Source organism: Phyllopteryx taeniolatus, chromosome 5 (assembly GCF_024500385.1).
Source record: "Phyllopteryx taeniolatus isolate TA_2022b chromosome 5, UOR_Ptae_1.2, whole genome shotgun sequence".
Lineage (NCBI taxonomy): Eukaryota > Metazoa > Chordata > Actinopteri > Syngnathiformes > Syngnathidae > Phyllopteryx > Phyllopteryx taeniolatus.
In genome coordinates, this window is record NC_084506.1 from 6,666,490 (window position 1) to 6,683,471 (window position 16,982).

General features: G+C 41.3%; 1 protein-coding gene and 1 long non-coding RNA gene across 2 annotated transcripts; one reads left to right on the forward strand and one right to left on the reverse strand.

Moving 5' to 3' along the window:
• Window positions 1–723: 723 nt before the first annotated feature.
• LOC133477675 (uncharacterized) lies at window positions 724–10,704 on the forward strand. The gene is made up of 4 exons (XR_009788448.1): window positions 724–991; window positions 6,142–6,286; window positions 7,004–7,127; window positions 9,309–10,704. It is a non-coding gene; the product is annotated as an uncharacterized LOC133477675 (long non-coding RNA).
• On the reverse strand, window positions 7,397–16,631 carry LOC133477674 (chemokine-like protein TAFA-5). Its single transcript, XM_061772690.1, has 4 exons — window positions 13,316–16,631; window positions 10,756–10,905; window positions 9,272–9,399; window positions 7,397–8,528 (listed from the first exon to the last, which is right to left on the reverse strand). The coding sequence occupies exons 1-4, from the start codon at window positions 13,440–13,442 to the stop codon at window positions 8,520–8,522; spliced, it is 414 nt and encodes a 137-aa protein (XP_061628674.1). The 5' UTR covers window positions 13,443–16,631; the 3' UTR covers window positions 7,397–8,519.
• Between the last annotated feature and the right edge of the window lie 351 nt (window positions 16,632–16,982).

Genomic DNA, 16,982 nt, shown 5'->3' on the forward strand with positions numbered 1-16,982 from the left:
GTGTGTGTGTGTGTGTGTGTGTGTGTGTGTGTGTGTAAATAGTTTTGGTACTTTAGCTCTGGGAATTTAAGTCATTATAGCCAACGGGAGTGGAAACCAGCTTTTTTTTTTTTTTTTTTTTTTTTTTTATACTAAAACACTGAAAAATTAAAATCTGTATTGAATCACTGATTGTGTCTATCAGATTATTTATATTTTATTACGTATTAGGTTATTCGTCCACACCTGACATTAAGCTTTATTGATATTCTTTTAACAGCAACACCTTTTAATGATGACTTTTCTTTTAAACACTTGTATGACAATTAAAACTGGAAATGTTCGAAATTCTTCTTGAGACGTGACCGTCAACGACTCGTCATCATCGGGGATATTTAAGATATTTTGGTTTGTTTTCTGGAGGTGAACAAGACTGCTGTTTAAAAGATGAGTAGCTAATTAAAAATTAATACAGTGGCTTGCGCAAAGATTGTTGCTAAAATTATTGATAATGAATAATATATAGTCATCAAATTGAAATACAACATTTTAAGTTGCATGCTGTTCATTTTACGTTTTTAATTAATGACATTTGTACTTAATATACTTTTGTTTTCATTGGTTGCAGATTTGAAGAAAATTGAAGCATTGAAGCACAGGACTTGCTAACTGCCGTTCCAAAAAAAAAAAAAAAAAAAAGTTTATTTTCGCGCCTGTCGGCCAACTGACAAAAACTTTATGAAAAAAGTCATTAACAATAAAGCCAAGATGGGGATAAGGTATGCTTAAAAGTTAGCACAGCTGTTGATAAGTAGATTAGCTCACGAAATGTATGTTGTTAGCGTTGTTGACAGCAAAATGTATTCATTTGACACCCCGAAATAAAAGATAACACGTTAAAATGGGCCTCCGTAAGAAAAGAAAGCTTAGCAAACAAGTCGCCGCTTGAAGATCAGGGAAGTGACGACGTTTGTTTTTTTCTGGAATCTTCCAACAACTGGACGTCGACGACGTAAGTACGGTAATATTTTTTTGTTACCATATAATTCAATACTGAGAAGACTTGACGCAATGATACGGAACTGCAATGTCAGTGGTTCTGTTTTTATATTTGATTTAAATGTCGACATTAGTGTAATGCAGGCACTGATTGACAGTGCAGTGACGTCACATGCAAGCCAGCCAGTCGTGTACTGTACGTGTAAAAAAAGTGCCGTACCTGCAAAACAAAGTACTGTACCTGTACAAAAAAAAAATATATATATATTATATATATATATATATTATATATACATATAATATATATATATATATAATATAATATATATATATATTATATATAATATATATATATAATATATACATATATATTATATATATATATTGTATATATATATAATATATATATATATTATATATATATATATATATAATATATTATATTATATATATTATTATATATATATTATATATATATATATTTATATATATAATATATAATTAATATATATATATAATATATATATATATATCAATGCAAACTAGAACTAGTAGACATTCCAACAGCTTCTTCCCTCTTGCAATCAACTTCTTAAACAGCTAACTTATAATTCCATTACAACAAGCTGGCAATTTTTTGACTTGAGTTTGTTGTCACATTTCTGTGGGGCCAATTATGTATTACTCGTGCACTCACTGTAGTTGTCTCGCCGTGCTGCACTATTTGCATATACTGGCCACTCATGCCAGAGTAGCATCTGCTCCATTTGCACACTGATTGAGGAGTATCTGTAACATTTGCACAACCATTGTCCCAGATTATCGCACTACTCGTCACTTTAAACCGCATACACTCCTTGAAGTCTCAGTGCCCTTTGCACAATGGTCATTGCACCGGACTATTGCGATATTAGCCATTCGAACTGCTCTAAGTGCTAGAGGACTCTGCATCTTTTTGCACAATTGTTTTTTGTCAATGTCTTTGTCTCCAAAGTGTTCTGTAAATTGACTGTCTGTTGTACTAGAGCGGCTCCAACTACCTGAGACAAATTCCTTGTGTGTTTTGGACATACTTGGCAAATAAAGATGATTCTGATTCTGATTCTGATTTACAGAAATGTAAGTGGCGTAAATGTAAATGGTGGCAGGTACGTGTCGACTCCCACTGAACACGAGTTTGAACGTGATCTGTTCCTTCTGAGCACAGCCGCATGCCAGTTACGCATAAAATGGAGTGGAGCCTTGTGCAACCAGATTGGATTGAAGCAGGTGTGAACAGTTAAAACAGCATCTTTTTGCACAATTGTCCAAAAAAAAATTAAATAATAATAATGTACCGGGGTTACCAGATAGCTAGCAACCCTTTATTGCTCAGTGACTGTTTTTCTCAATGTCTTTATGTCTCAAAAGTGTTCTCTGTTGTCGTACTAGAGCGGCTCCAATTACCGGAGACAAATTCCTTGTGTTTTGGACATACTTGGCAAATAAAGATGATTCTGATTCTGATTCTGAACAGAACATCTCTCTCGCAATGGTGAGCTGGCCAAAGAAGCAGCAATTTAAAAGTCAATCACATTCGAGTTGATTTTACTTCTTCCCCGCTCAAAAAGATACACAAAGAAATCAGTTGAGTTGGACAAATTCTAGGTGCCATGGTGGAAAAAGTTATAAAATGATTTATATTGGTCAAAATTCTTTTACAACACAAAAACCCGGTATTTAAACATTTTCTATCCACTGTAGCCTTGTTGCTGTTTTTGTCATCTGACACTATTGTGCTGTTTAACGAGCATTTCTTGGAGCTGAATTTGGCTTAGTTTCTTATTTTTATTGACTATGTTTTAGATTAAGTGATATTGTTCAGCAGTATCTGAGTTTGCACATTCGTATTCTATTTAGTTATTTTTATATTATTTGACGTTCACGCTCCGATTTAAAAAAACAAATCAGAAGTTACGTGGTGCTTAGACCCCTGAGTACTTATTCTTAAGTAAAATGTTTGGATAAGTAGTTTTTACTTTGACTTGAGTCATATTACTGTATTCTGGTGTAACAGTACCCAAAGTTGAGTCCAATATTTGGCTACTCTACCAGCTTCTGTGTATTTCATGGCCTCTTTTTTTTATTATTTTTATTGGTTTAAAATATTTTTTTAATTATTTGATCATCATTGATGCCATTTCTATTTAATATAATTTTTAATGTTTAGATTTCATTTAAACATTGATTGTTATTTAGAGTCTTCAATCAACCAAGCACGCATGTTTTTGGGATGTGGGAGGAGACCGGAATGCCCGGAGAAAAGCCACCCAGGCACGGGGAGAACATGCAAACTCCACACAGGCCAGGCCGGATTTGAACTTTGCTAACCAGTCATCCACTGTGCTGCTATATTTGATATATATATATATATATATATATATATATATCGTCTATTGCTTTGATTAATTATCTTAATAATGAGAGTGGGAAAATATTAACACTTCTTTGCAAGAGATGCTTTTGAGAACAAGTTAGCAGGTATACAAGTAAAGAAAAATAGAAACCAAAAGATACTTTCTTTTGTGGCAGACTGTTCCTTGAACAGGGTGGGATTGGGGACGGTGGGGTTGAGGGGGGTTGACTGATTTGAAAATGTAGCGAGCGCCTCTCGGCAATCATCGCCACCATTTCACACCTCGTCGATTCTTTTATTTGCCGCACACCTTTACTCCTTAGACCCTTCCTCAAGAATGCCTTCATCATCACCACTTTGATTCTCCCATGCGGTACTACTTCAACATTTGTACAGCACAAGGACATAGACACTTAAAAACAAAGAACACGTGAATAGATAAAACATAAGTATGATCACATTGAACATGGACTTAAGAGATCTGGATGTGATCATTGAGATTCTGATTGTTACGAGTTGATTCAGACGGACCCAAGAGCAGGCAGAGGCTGGGAGGTCGTGATGAAAAGTTTCTTGAAAAAAGGGGTACGAAGACGGTCCTTGAGGTATGCCGGCGGGTTGTCGAGGCAGGGAACGTGTGGCGGGCGGTGGCGAGGACAGACTGACTGGTGACCAGTTCTCCCGAAGTCAGTCTCTCCCGAAAATAAACATACCGAGACCAACTAGAAATGGCTTGAAAAGGGAATCGTGGGCAATTCCATCCCAAATGATCTTTCAACCCCAATAAAAAGACAAAGTCTATAAAAAACAATTAAAATGAAAGATTTGACGGTATGGGACGTTTTCAAATGGTCCTTGCAAACACGGCTAAGAAGCAGTCGTATTGGAGTCGTTTAGACTGGGTTTACAAGCATACAATGCGAACACAGCCTTTTTGTTTTTAGCCTTTAGCATGCGCAGCTAATCGACGGGGTCGCGCTCCAGCGATTAGCCGCCGACGCATTTACGGAGGGATGACGAATGAGCTGTCCCTCCACGCACCCGATGGCTCGACCTCTTTCCGCACAGGCGGCGAGGACGGCCCGCCGCAGCTAAAAGCCACGCCGGCGTGTTAAAGAGCGAGCCGATTAGGATTGGCCGCCGGCGAGGCGGTTCATCGGATTCCCGCCGAACGCGAGGCGACCCGCCACGTCGAATTCCATTTGGAGTCGACGGGAGGAAATGGGCGGCGGTTAGCGGGATCTTCTCCAGACGTCGGGCACATTATTGCCCGCTATCCTCCTCCCGCCGCCCGGGCAGAAAAATGTGTCGTTGAAGTCACGTGTTGATTTTCTTACAAAGAAACAAAGGATCTTTTTCTTATAAGTGCTAGAAAAACGCAACTTTTCTTCCAGTGATATGCATGCAAATCTCTCCCGGCTCAAAATGCTTCAGATTTGGAACTGATTCCGGTTTTCGCACTCATCTCTGCAGTTTATGCAAAAGTGTCGGTTGGCCTTCTCTGCACAATCGTAGATTTGGACACTGCTACAGTTTCCTTCATAATCCCAATCGGAATCATCTTTATTGGCCAAGTACGTTACAAGACACACAAATCGCATTCAAGGCATTTGCACCCTCGTTGTGGTGTAAAATTACGAGGTCATCTTAAATTGGATTATTTGACAAGTATAGAGCAGTTGAAAATAAGAATCGAGGAACATTTGTGCACTGAATGCTCTGATTTTTGCACCAAACACTGGCACAAACAATGATTTATTAATGTGATTTGCATACTGTAATTGCGGCTGATTGTTCTTAATTGTGTTTTATGTGTATTTTATTTGACACTATTGTGCTGCTGTCTTGGCCAGGACTACCTTGCAAAAGAGATTATGAATCTCAATGGGACTAGTACTGGTTAAATAAAAAATTCAATTCAAATAATGTTGTCTTGCAACCCTAAATTTAGTTTGAAAGCTAGACCTTGGCATGAAGCCCGACTTGAAACCCTAAACTTGGCTTGAAACTATAAACTAACCTTGAAACTAATATGAAACCCTAACTCTGGCTTGGAAGCATAATTGGAAGCCTTGACTTGATTCCCTAAACCAGGCTTGAAACCAAAAACAAGGCTTGAAACGTTAGTCTGACACCATAACTTGGAACCCTAACCCTGTCTTGAGTCCCTAACGTTTGATTGAGACTTTGACTTGGGCTCAAAACCCTAACGTGAAACCCTAACTAATCCTGGCTGGAAACGATCGTACGAAACCTTGACTTGAAGCCAAAAATAAGGCTTGAAACCCTCGTGTGAAATGGTCATTTTTTTAAACTTGTTTTTTGTGCATGAAACTTTTCAAACACACTTTTACTAAGTTATGTAAAAGTTTACGAAGTGATCAATCCCACCTTTTGTAGAATTTCACCTGGAGCTAAGATTGTCCCGTTTTGTTTTTGTTGATTTCGACTTGTGTATTTTTAAAGTATTTTCCTTGGCTCGTGGACGTTTTGTTGTCAGTCAGCGTCATGTCCAGTAGGAAAATAACTTTGATGACTTCATCAAGTCAAACTAGCATATGTTCGCCGCCTGTGTAAATCACAAATCAACAGAAGTGCGTTCAGTGGCTCGCGAAAAAAAAGCGTCTGTGTTGTCGCTCCACGCTAAATAATAGCCGTGCTCGCGTGCCACCGCCGGTACAATTAAAACTTTCAAACTTTTATCCAGTTTGGTTTGGCCCTGCGTTTAGCATGAAACCATTTATTTTTAGCGTCTTTTTTTTTTGTAGAGGCCGCCAAGGCGTTGGCTGATACGGACGGACCATTCGCTTCATTTGTCGCCATCGTGGAGCTAATTGGACCTCCGGAGGAATAACGAGGTGACCCGGTGAAAGCGACTCGTGACTTTGGCTTCGTCAGCTAACGATTTTTCAGGTTTCTTTTCTCACCTTCCCTTTGCAGCGTTTTGCCTTCTTTCTGCGCGGATCTGACGAACTTTTCGCATGTCATCAGCTACGCCAAAATTCTCTTCTTGATTTTCCAACTATTATTGTGCTTGGACAAAAATAGCACCCAGCGCCGCATCCCCCGACTCCGGCGAGGCTAACGTCACGACACATTGCCGACTTGTTCCACTGAAACGTCACATTTGATACAACCATTCAACAGTTTTTATTATTTTATCTATAAGAAATGTGAGAAGTTGAAAAAAACTATTGAAGTAGTTAAGATGACTTACAATTAAAGGGAAGCGTTTAGCTAGCTACTACTAGCTACTTTGCCGACTTTTGCCACTGAAATGTCAAATTCATACACAAATCTCGATACGACCACTCAACAGTTTGTATTAATTTATCTCTAAGAAATGTGTGAAAAGTGTAAAAAAAACAACCTATTAAAATAGTTAAAATGACTAAGAATGAGCAGAAAGCGGTCCGTTAGCTCCTACTAGCTACTTTATTAATTTTTCCACTCAAATGTCACATTTAAACAAAAATCTTGATACAACTGTTTAATGTTTTCGATTATTTGATCTGTAAGAAATGTGAATGTATTTATTTATTTTTTTTAAATAATACTTAAACCAGTTAATTGATGTTGAATTTCTTGAAAACTGGAATTGGTATCGTTTTCTTCCTCGGCTGTTTGTAGATGACGTCATCATCCGGTTTTACCCGACGTGCAAGTCACCTTCGCTATCCACGATCCGTCACCCCCTCGCGCCGCCACGTTTGACATTTCATCGGCGTGGAAACGCCTCAGCGATATGTTGCAGGTGAGAGCCGGCGTCAGTTCGCAATGCGTCGACCAACATGAAACGTCAGTTCGTCTGACCCTCAAGTGTCACATTGTTGTGGGATTTGCGGCAGTTTTGTTTTAGCCAGTGCAGCTTTTGAGGGATTTACAGTAGTCTTGTTTTACCTTGTTCAATTTTGGTGGGATTTACGATCCTTTTTTTAACCTGCAGAATTTTGGCCGGACTTCAGGTTGTCTTGTTTTGACTTGCGTCAGTGACTTCTGCGGTTTTACGGTAGTCTCATTTTACCGTGCACAATTTTAGGGGGAGTAACGTTCGTCTTGGTTTAAGATACACAACTTTTGTAGGGTTGACAGTATCGTCGTGTGAACCTGTGTGCAGCTTTTGAGGGCGTTACGGTAGTCTTATTTTAACGTGCAACTTTTGGGGATCTATGGTACTCAATTTTGGTGGGACTTAAAGTGCCCCTTCCATTAATATTTTAAATGTAATCTTTATAATCTTTGTTATCCTTTTATCGGGTTTGCATAATAATTTTGCTTGGAAATGCCCAAAATGGATTCAACTGTGCAACGTTTGAGGGATTTACAGTACTCTTGTTTTCATTTGGGCAACTCTTTGGGGATTTATGGTAGTCTTACTTTAACTTGCGCAACTTTTGAGGATTTTAACATTGTCTTGTTTTAAGATGCGCAGCTTTCGGGGTATTATTGCAGTCTTACACAACTTCTTGTTTTTTAATGTTAGTGTTTTTAACTGCGTGTACGTTTGCGGGGGAATTTCCCATTTGAATAATTGAGTTGAAGCTCAGGCGTGTCTGCAGGATATGATGCATCTTTATGTTTATTCTCCACACACACACACACACACACACACACACACACACACACACACACACACACACACACACACGTACTGTCCAGAGCATGCAGCATCTTTCAGCTTAATGGAAAAGTGTTTTTTTTCTGCGTAGTGACAAGTGTGCATGTCTTTGATGAAGTGCACATTTGTGTATATAGTAAGTACATCCTGCATCTCATCATGCTAATGCTACACGCTGCGTGCACAAGCCCTTTCAACGCAAACTGCTGCATTTTTCATGGCTGCTCCATTTTTAGTGTCTTTATAACGATTATTTATTTTTGCATGTCAAAAAGTATCATTTTCACCGGTTTGTATTGGACAGCCATCGTCTCTTCTAGACACTTACCCAGAAATAATAATAATAATCATCATCATCATCATTAAATTAATAAAAAAAATAGTCCATAAACGTTGTTGACCATTTATTCCACACTCGCCGGAAAGGCAAACATCAGTCTGACATGGCGACTCGTTTTCAAGCAGTGTCTGATGTTTTGGCTGAGCTCTAGAGATGCATGATGGGAGTTTTCCGTCCCATCACCGCTGTCAGGAGACCTGCCAGACATGACCAATCAATGGTAGCTTGGCGATTTCAAACAGGAAATGAAAAGTTGAAGAAAATATGCCATTGTTAGCCCTAAAAGTGACATTGTGCGTGGACAAAGATAGACTGGACCTATGACAGACCTTTGTGGGATGCCTTGTCAATGTTATGGCTTTAATTGAAGAGAATAAAATGCAGTCGTTTTAATAAATAAATAAAAATGATGGCTTTTTGGTGTTATGGCTTTCATATATGAAGACAAAATAAAAATGAAGACAAACAAATAAAACAAAGACAATGACAGAACCCTGTGGGACTCCTTGCTGATTTCATGTCTTTCATTTATAAAGATAACAATTAATACAGTAACATAAATTAGCAAATGAAAAATGGAAATGAAGAGATTGAAAAAATGCACTGGACCTACAACAGAACCCTGTGGGACAGCTTGTCAATTTTACGGTGTTCTTTGTTGAAAATTAGATTTAAAAAATGAAGACAATAAAACGAATAATGGACCAGAACTATGACAGAACGTTGTGGGACTCCTTGTCAATTGTATGCCCTCCATGCCTTTAGACAAAATAAAAATAAGGCTGATAAAATAACAATAAAAATCAAGATGGTGCAAAAAAAAAAAAACACTGGACCGACGATAGAACCCTGTGGGACTCTGTGTCAGTTGTATGGCTTGAATGCACATGGACTTCATGGCTTTCATGTCTGAAGCCAAGGTTGAGCTCAGTGTTCTCACCGTGGTGGTCTTGACCCGTCCCCCCGGTTGCGTGCAGGTCCATCCCGACTGATTGACGAGCAGGTCGCAGCCCTCGTCGTCCAAACACGGACTCATCTCGCACCACTGACGACTCAGCACGATGTCAGCTGACCGGACAGGAAGAAAGATGAGTTGTTGGCATTATTAGTGCTTAGCTAGATGCTAACCTTAAGCTAACTGCACACAAGATAGGTAAGGACACATGTATCTAAAAATGCTAAGTTGCTAACTGATGCCTACAGGAAGTGAAATGCTTTTCGGAGGTGGAAAGTGAATAAAATGTGGACAAATGTATTGGGACAGCTACAGGAAATGGAAAACCTGGACAAAAGTATTGGGACACCTGCAGGAAGTAAAAAGTAAAGAAGATGTGGATAAAAGTATTCGGACAATTGCAGAAATCAAATTATGGAGTTTGGAAAAAATTATCGGGACATACAGGAAGTGAAAAGGGAAGGAAATACAAACAAACATATTTGGACACTTACAGAAAGTGAAAAGTAGATCAAATGTGGACAAAATATAAATATTAGTTTTGGGACACGTGCAAAACAAAAATATTGTGGGAAGTGATTCTAATGTGGCCAAAGGTATTGGGACAAACAAAGTGAAAAGTGGAAAAAATGTGGACAATAGTTTTGGGACACCTACAGGAAGTGAAATGTGGAGTTCGGATAAACGTTGTCCAACTAGTCTGACGTGAATACCGTGAATACTGCACATGAACAGGATACAAAGCTATGCGCCGAAAAAAAAGCCTCCAAGCTCAAACTGGATGATACAAGCGCTGCCACTTGAGTCCTGTAGGTGGCGGTAATGTATGCAATCAAGCTTTTTTTTTCAAAGCAGCTTCTTCTGCTGGGTCACTGTCCCTTCCACGGCTTGTCTATCTATCGGCACAGCACACCGACATCAAAACCTGATCCCAACTGCGAAGCACGGCGGAGGGAGCGTCACGATGTGGGCGTGCGTGCTTTTCAAGCTCAGGGCCTGGACAGCTCGCTATCGTCCACGGGAAAATGAACCGACAAGTTTCATTATCAAGATGTTTTGCAGAAGAACTTGAGGCTACCTGTCCAACAGTTGACGCTCAAAAGAGGACAACGGGACAATGATCCAAAACACAGACGCAACTCAACAAAAGAATGGCTACCGAAGAAGAAAACATGTTCTGGAGTCAAAGTCCTGACCTCAACCCGATTGTGGCATGACCTCGAGAGAGCTTTCCACAGCCGACATCCCTGCAAGAATCTGGCTGAACATCAACAGTTTTGGAAAGAGGAATGGTCCAAAATTCATCCCGATTGTTGTGCACGTCTGATCTGCAACCACTCGTTGCTGCCAAAGGGTCAACCAGTTGTCATCACCATAAATCAAAGGCTTCACTTATTCTCTCCTCCCTCTCCTACGAATGTTTACCTTCTTTTGTATAACAATCTGAAATCTTCGTTGCGTAATCTCACCGCGCACGCAGGCGGGGCGGCCTCCGCTGGTGCCGGCCGCTCGTCCCGGCGCGCAGGCGCAGCGAGCCGTCTGCCGGGCGACGCGTCGTGCGGGTTGGCTGCCGTCGCGCTCCGACGTCACGATCACGCAGCTGCCCGTCCGCACGTCACCTGCACACGCACGTGCGCAAAAATCACAGTTTTCCATTTTCAGCCATTTTTTTCCCCGCCTTTCCAGGATTTGTTTTAGTTCTCCCAAAAAAAGATTTTAAACCATTTTCACCCTAGTTTGAAACCATAATGCTTTAGTGGGACACTAACCAAGGTTTGGTACCCTAATTTGAACCCCTAACATTGGATTTTGTCCCTAATTTGAAAGCCAAACCTGACTTGAAACCTTACTTTGAAACCCTAACCGTTGTGTGAAACCTCACCAAGACCTGAAATCCTCATTTGAAACTCTAAATTTGACTTGAAACCCGACCTTCAAAACCTGAAAGCTTACTTTGAAAGACTACCCCTCGTGTGAAACACTAATTTGCAACCCTAACACTGGCTTCAAACCTTAATTTGAAAATTGAAACCCTAATTTAAAATCATGACCTTAAAACCTTACTTTGAAAAGGTAACCCTCGTGTGAAAGCCAGAAACCTTAACCATTGATGAAACACACATTTTTAAATCCTAACGCTGGCTTATAACCTTACTTTAAAACCCTAACCCTTGTGTGAAACCCTAACCGAGGCTTGAAACCTAACATTGACTTCAAATGTAAGGTTGAAACACTAACCCTTTTTTAAAAAACAAAACAAAACAAACAAAAAATTCAATAAACATGAAAAGGCCTTCAAGGCCTTGTTTGAAACCACAACCTTTACTTGAAACTCTAAATGAAAACCCTAACTAAGGCTTGAAACCCTAACCTTCACTTGAAACTTAACTTTTGAATTCTAACCCTTTTTTGAAACACTAAATTAAAATCCCTAACTGGCTTGAAACCTTACTTCTAAACCGACCTCACCCTGGTGTGAAACCCTTACTAAGGCTTGAAACCCTAATCATAAAGTTACAATGAAAGCTTACCCTTTGTTTAAAACTCTAACCGTTGTGTAGAACAAACCCTAACCTTGACTTGAAACCCTACTTAGAAACCCTAACCCAGTGATAATTTTTCTATTGTTGCAAAGTCGTGACCCACTTTCATAAAAGTTAGGAACAAGTAAAAAGTAATTATTTTTCATTTTGCTAGGCGACATACCGTAACAGCTACAGTTGTTTAAAAATCACAAAAACAACACAAACAAGTTGTAATTCATGAGAAAACTTCACAAATGAAGTGAAATGGTTACTCGCCAGCAGGAGCAGAAACGGAGATCAAATAGATTTGTATTTTTGTAATAGATGAAGAGAATTGTTCACATTGTTTTTTTCCCGCTCTTTTAGTCACTTGTTGCTAGGCAAGGTTCACGGGCTCGATCGTAACGGCGTTTGGACACACACCGGATACTCGTGGTGGAACGATTCATTCACTGCGTCCGTGTATCGATTTATTTACCTACGATACAACTGCGTCGATCGGTGCTCGGCTCGTTGGCCTCGCGGACGACCAGGGGCGGAGTCAGGTAGCACTTGACCGCCCCTGAAATCTGATTGGACCACCCAGGTAACCCCCCCAGATGATTGCCATATCACGGCACGGCACGTCTCGTCGAAAGGAGCCGTTTGCATTTTAAAATCGGTGAGGCCTTTTGGCTGCTAAGTCCCTCCTGTACACTAGTTAGCGCTGTGCAGCACAAAGAGTTGTCATCCACATTTATAAGGAAAAGAAGAAGAATCGCCACAGAAGACGAGGATTTCTGTCTACGTCGCGACCTCGTCGTAAAATACGTTTGACGGTGGCGTCCCAATGAGTCACTGTCGAAGATCACCTTTGTGTTCAGATAGGAGATGGTTTTGCTAGCAGCCACGGGTATCGAGCTAAAGTTAACATGAAGTTACATCTCGTGGCGGCAAAACCCCAAACTAATCACCCAGCCAAGGCGGCGTTTCAAGACGCATGCCAGTGCGGCGTGCCAGTCCCTCTCTCTTGCACACAATCACAATCACATGGTCAAGTTGCATCTCCACATTGAATTCGGGTTGCTGACATTGCTACATTGACGGGTTTTCAGGAGTTGAGGGCATCAAAAGTGTACAAATGTTACCACGGCTACCTCGGTTTGCACTTTGCCCACTCGCCCTCAAAATCAAGATGTGCAACGACGGGCGGCGCGCGGGCCGCATAGACTCCCAACTGGTATTTTCCCAGCTCTTATTTTCAATATTTATCAACAATAAATTGAAACGGTGATCCGATGCATTTTGTTCTGAACTGCATGGTACATCTATTGTGTTCTTTGACTCTTTGAGCTAAACAACAATTCAGACATTGAAATGCTGTGAGAATATCCTTCTGCTTCTGTTAAGAAGTAGCAGTTTGTTTTTGCAATTGAAGAAAATGAATATTAAGAAGGAAAAAGGTTCCGATTTTTCACGTGGCCCCCGGCTGAAAATAATCGCCCGTATCTGCGTAATGGGGTACCTGTGGACACGGTACCCACGTGTGCGCGTGCGTGTGCGCGTGAGTGACCTCGGCTGTGGAGCGCGCACAGGAGGAACCAGCAGAGCCCCGCGGCGGTGAGAGGCAGCAGCAGCCGGAGGAGCTGCATGGCATCCCGGGGTGCCAAGTCCAAAAGTCGAGGGCGCCCAAAATCCACTTTTCAAATCGCTATGCTACGCACAAACACGTGTCCACTTCCCCCCCCCCAAAAAAAAAAAAAAAAAAAAAAAAGAGTGCAGAAATATTAGGGCTTAAATCCCCGAAGAACCGATACCGGTCCGGAGCTCCGCAGCGGGCATGTTGCCGCGGGCGCTGCTGCCGGGTCCGGTGGCCCGCGGGCGGCAAGGTCAGCGGAGGACGAATGAGTCGCTGGAGGTGTGGAAGTCGCCGCAGCTTGTTGAGTGAAGAACAAGAAGATAAGGCGACAAAAGAAATAGCTCTCTCTCTCTCTGTCTCTTGCTCTCTCTCTTTCTCTCTCTCTTTCTCTCTCTCTCTCTCTCTCTCTCTCTCTCTCTCTCTCTCTCTCTCTCTCTCTCTCTCTCTCTCTCTGGGGGAGGCAAATCTTTTGGAAAGGCTCTCTTTCCTGTGGGCATGAACTTGCATTAGACATGGCTTCTTCCCTTCAAATGTTTTGGATAGCGTACATATCGTTCATATAATACATTATCAAATTAACATCGAAGAGGAGAACGTTATCACTTGTTTTGAATCCAAAGACAATCAATGATATTATCCACCTGGATGTGCGACTTCCTGTACTCCTAAAATGTCGTTTGAGTCATTTTTGGGGAATCACTCAGGAAGGCTTTTTGAAAACCAAAATACTTTCTTTATGAAAGCAATTTATATATGATGTCAAACTATAGTATAACACGAGAGCTCACCCGAAACATATACAATAAAGTAGTAGCATATACAGTAGACATGAAATAAGAAGAAATGAATTTATGAACGATTTAAAGATTGAAAAAAAAATAAGGCTTACATAACTAACATCAAATGTTAGGGAGATCACCAACTACCTTTGCAAACATGCATTTCCTTTCTATATTGTGTGTTTTGTTTTTTTTTTCTAACATGAGCTCAATTCAAACAAAAAGTGCGGAAAGATTGGTAATGAAGTGAATTGTTGTTCTTGTTGTTTGCATTCTGCTTTTGGCATCGGAACTCTGCCACGGATGTCATTTTCGCCCATTTTTACTCGAAATTTTTGTTTTTCAATTGAGTTGAACAAGGTTTAAAAAAAAAAAAGCAGAATTGCATTCCTGTAAATATATCAAATATATATCAAATATCAAATACACATCACGTGGTCTACGGATGCCATGTTGTCTCCATGCACGGCATCAGCTTCGGACGGTTTTGGGCCTTATTAAGTGTTTTTGTGAGGGTGGGGAAGATGATTGTTTGTGTGTTTGTGCTCCACTAATCCCGGACAAGCCGTGCAGATGCATCATTTTCCAAAATACCTAAAAAGACATCACCGAATTTGACAAAATATAGTATCATTACCCTGCGACTGACTGGCGACCAGTTCAGGGTGCAGTCCGTCTTTCGCCCGAAGTCAGCCGGGTTAGGCTCCAGCGCCCCGCGACCCTAACCAGGATTAGCGGTGTTGAAAATGGATGGATAGTAGCATTACTTTAAAGAAATGAATACATGAATTGATTTCATGTCAAATACGATTTTTTATTTGTATTTTTTTTTTCAAAACAGCCATGATGATAATCTCCAATACAATACAGCGGACCCCGCTATCGGGACCGTGAATATCGAAAAGCCACGACTAATGGATGCCGATTATAATTGCCACGGGGGGAAAAAAGCACGAATAAGCATAAAAATATGCGTTCTTAGCAAAAACAATCCACTTGTATCATCTGCACTGTTGTTGTTAGCGCTTTACTGGAGCTAAAATGCTAATGCTATGCCGAGTCCGTTGGGCAAATAAGAAGCAAAATGTCAATTTTTTTTTACTGATGGAACTTTTTCAACAGCCACTTTGAAAAAACTTTAGATTAATGATGCCCATTGATTTGCTTTGTTAGTTAGCTTCTATGCGAATGATTAGCTCATAGCGGAACAACCCAAAGAGGTGGCGCACCCTCCGGAGGATTCTTCAAAAATGTCACAAACAATGACGCAGACGGCGGCGGCGTTGTGACATTTGAATGCTCCACAACGCTTTTTGTCACAACGGGACAATTTCCTGACGTCTACTGGGACAAGCGAGACCTTTAGAGCAGCGTTCCCCAACCTTCTTTGCACCGCAGACCGGTTAGGAGTCGGCATTTTTCTCACGGACTGGCTGAGATGGCGCACGGGCACACACGCGCGCTTGCCCCGCTTCTGCTTCCTCCTTCGCCGTTCATGGTGCGCCCACTGTGGGCGCGATGCAGGAGTCGGGGTCGGAGCTCCTCAATGAGAGTAGACTTTGAACTCCGTAAAAGTAGTTCTGCCTGTGTCGAGCAGCAACCTACGACTGTAGTATCTGTATCAGAGCGGACTTGGTGCGTGAGCGTTAACTGTTGCGATAAACCCGTATTTTAAGTAGGACTCCCGATATAGTGGTTTCGTTCGCGAACGTTTCGTTCAAAAGAACAAATCTTTTCAGTAAACGTAATGAACTGAATTACTTTATGAAATGATTTCGTTCTTTGAGCTCTGCCGCCGTTAGCCGGCCCGCTCGGATCGGAAACGGAAGCGTTCTGTGCAGTCTCGACGTGTCAATCGAGATGCGCAGCTGTTGCGGCGGAGAAGATCCGCTCAATTTTCCAAATAAAACACGCTGACACGCGAATTGCAATACAACAAAAATTATATAAATTGGTCATTCTTTCTCTGCGGGGCGGTAACAAATGCCTCATGGCCCGGTACCGGTCCGCGGACCGGGGTTGGAGATGACTGCTTTAGAGGAACACCTGGCACCTTTCAGGAGAAGACCTCAGCCAAGGCTGAATCCGTAAGGAAAGCTTGGCAGGAATCGATCTGTCCAATAAGCAGTATGTGCTCTGGTGAGGATGATACAACCGATTAATCGATGGTGTTAATGGATGAGTCAAATGCAGCTCTATGGGGGGCACAAGCCAGTGCAAACTGTAGGCCAGTCCCAATGCAGAGGGTTGCGTCAGGAAGGGCAACTGTCTTAAAACGTTGCCAAACAAATATGAGCGTTCATCCCAAGAATTCCATACCGGATCGTGCTTGGACTGGGTTTAGAAACATCCGCCACAGGCGCCGTCAACCTGCAGGGCGCCAGTGGAAATTCAGCTACTGTGGGTCGAAGACGAAGGAGAGGTGGAAAGCGGGTTCTTAAGTAGAAAGAGAAAAGGAAAGCACAGAGCCAAGAACTGAATGTGGGGACTTTAAATGCTGGGACTATAAAAGGAAAATCTCGGGAGTTGGTTGACATGATGATTAGGAGAAAGGTTGATTTGACCATGGTGGAGATGGGAAGAGAAATGGAGTCGGAGTTATTTTAAAAGAAGAGTTGGCTAAGAATGTCTTGGAGGTGAAAAGAGTATCAGATGGAGTGATGAGGCTGAAACTTGAAATTGATGGTGTTGTGTGTAATGTGATTAGCGGCTATGCCCCACAGGTCGGATGTGACCTAGAGGTGAAAGAGAAATTCTGGAAGGAGCTAGACGAA

Excerpts from the sequence above, each read along its gene's own strand:
- LOC133477674 (XM_061772690.1), bottom strand. The coding sequence starts at position 13,442 with ATGCAGCTCCTCCGGCTGCTGCTGCCTCTCACCGCCGCGGGGCTCTGC. Across the intron at positions 10,906-13,315 it reads CGTGGGTACCGTGTCCACAG|GTGACGTGCGGACGGGCAGC; the intron begins GTACCCCATTAC and ends GTGCGTGTGCAG. Across the intron at positions 9,400-10,755 it reads CCGCCCCGCCTGCGTGCGCG|CTGACATCGTGCTGAGTCGT; the intron begins GTGAGATTACGC and ends CTGTCCGGTCAG.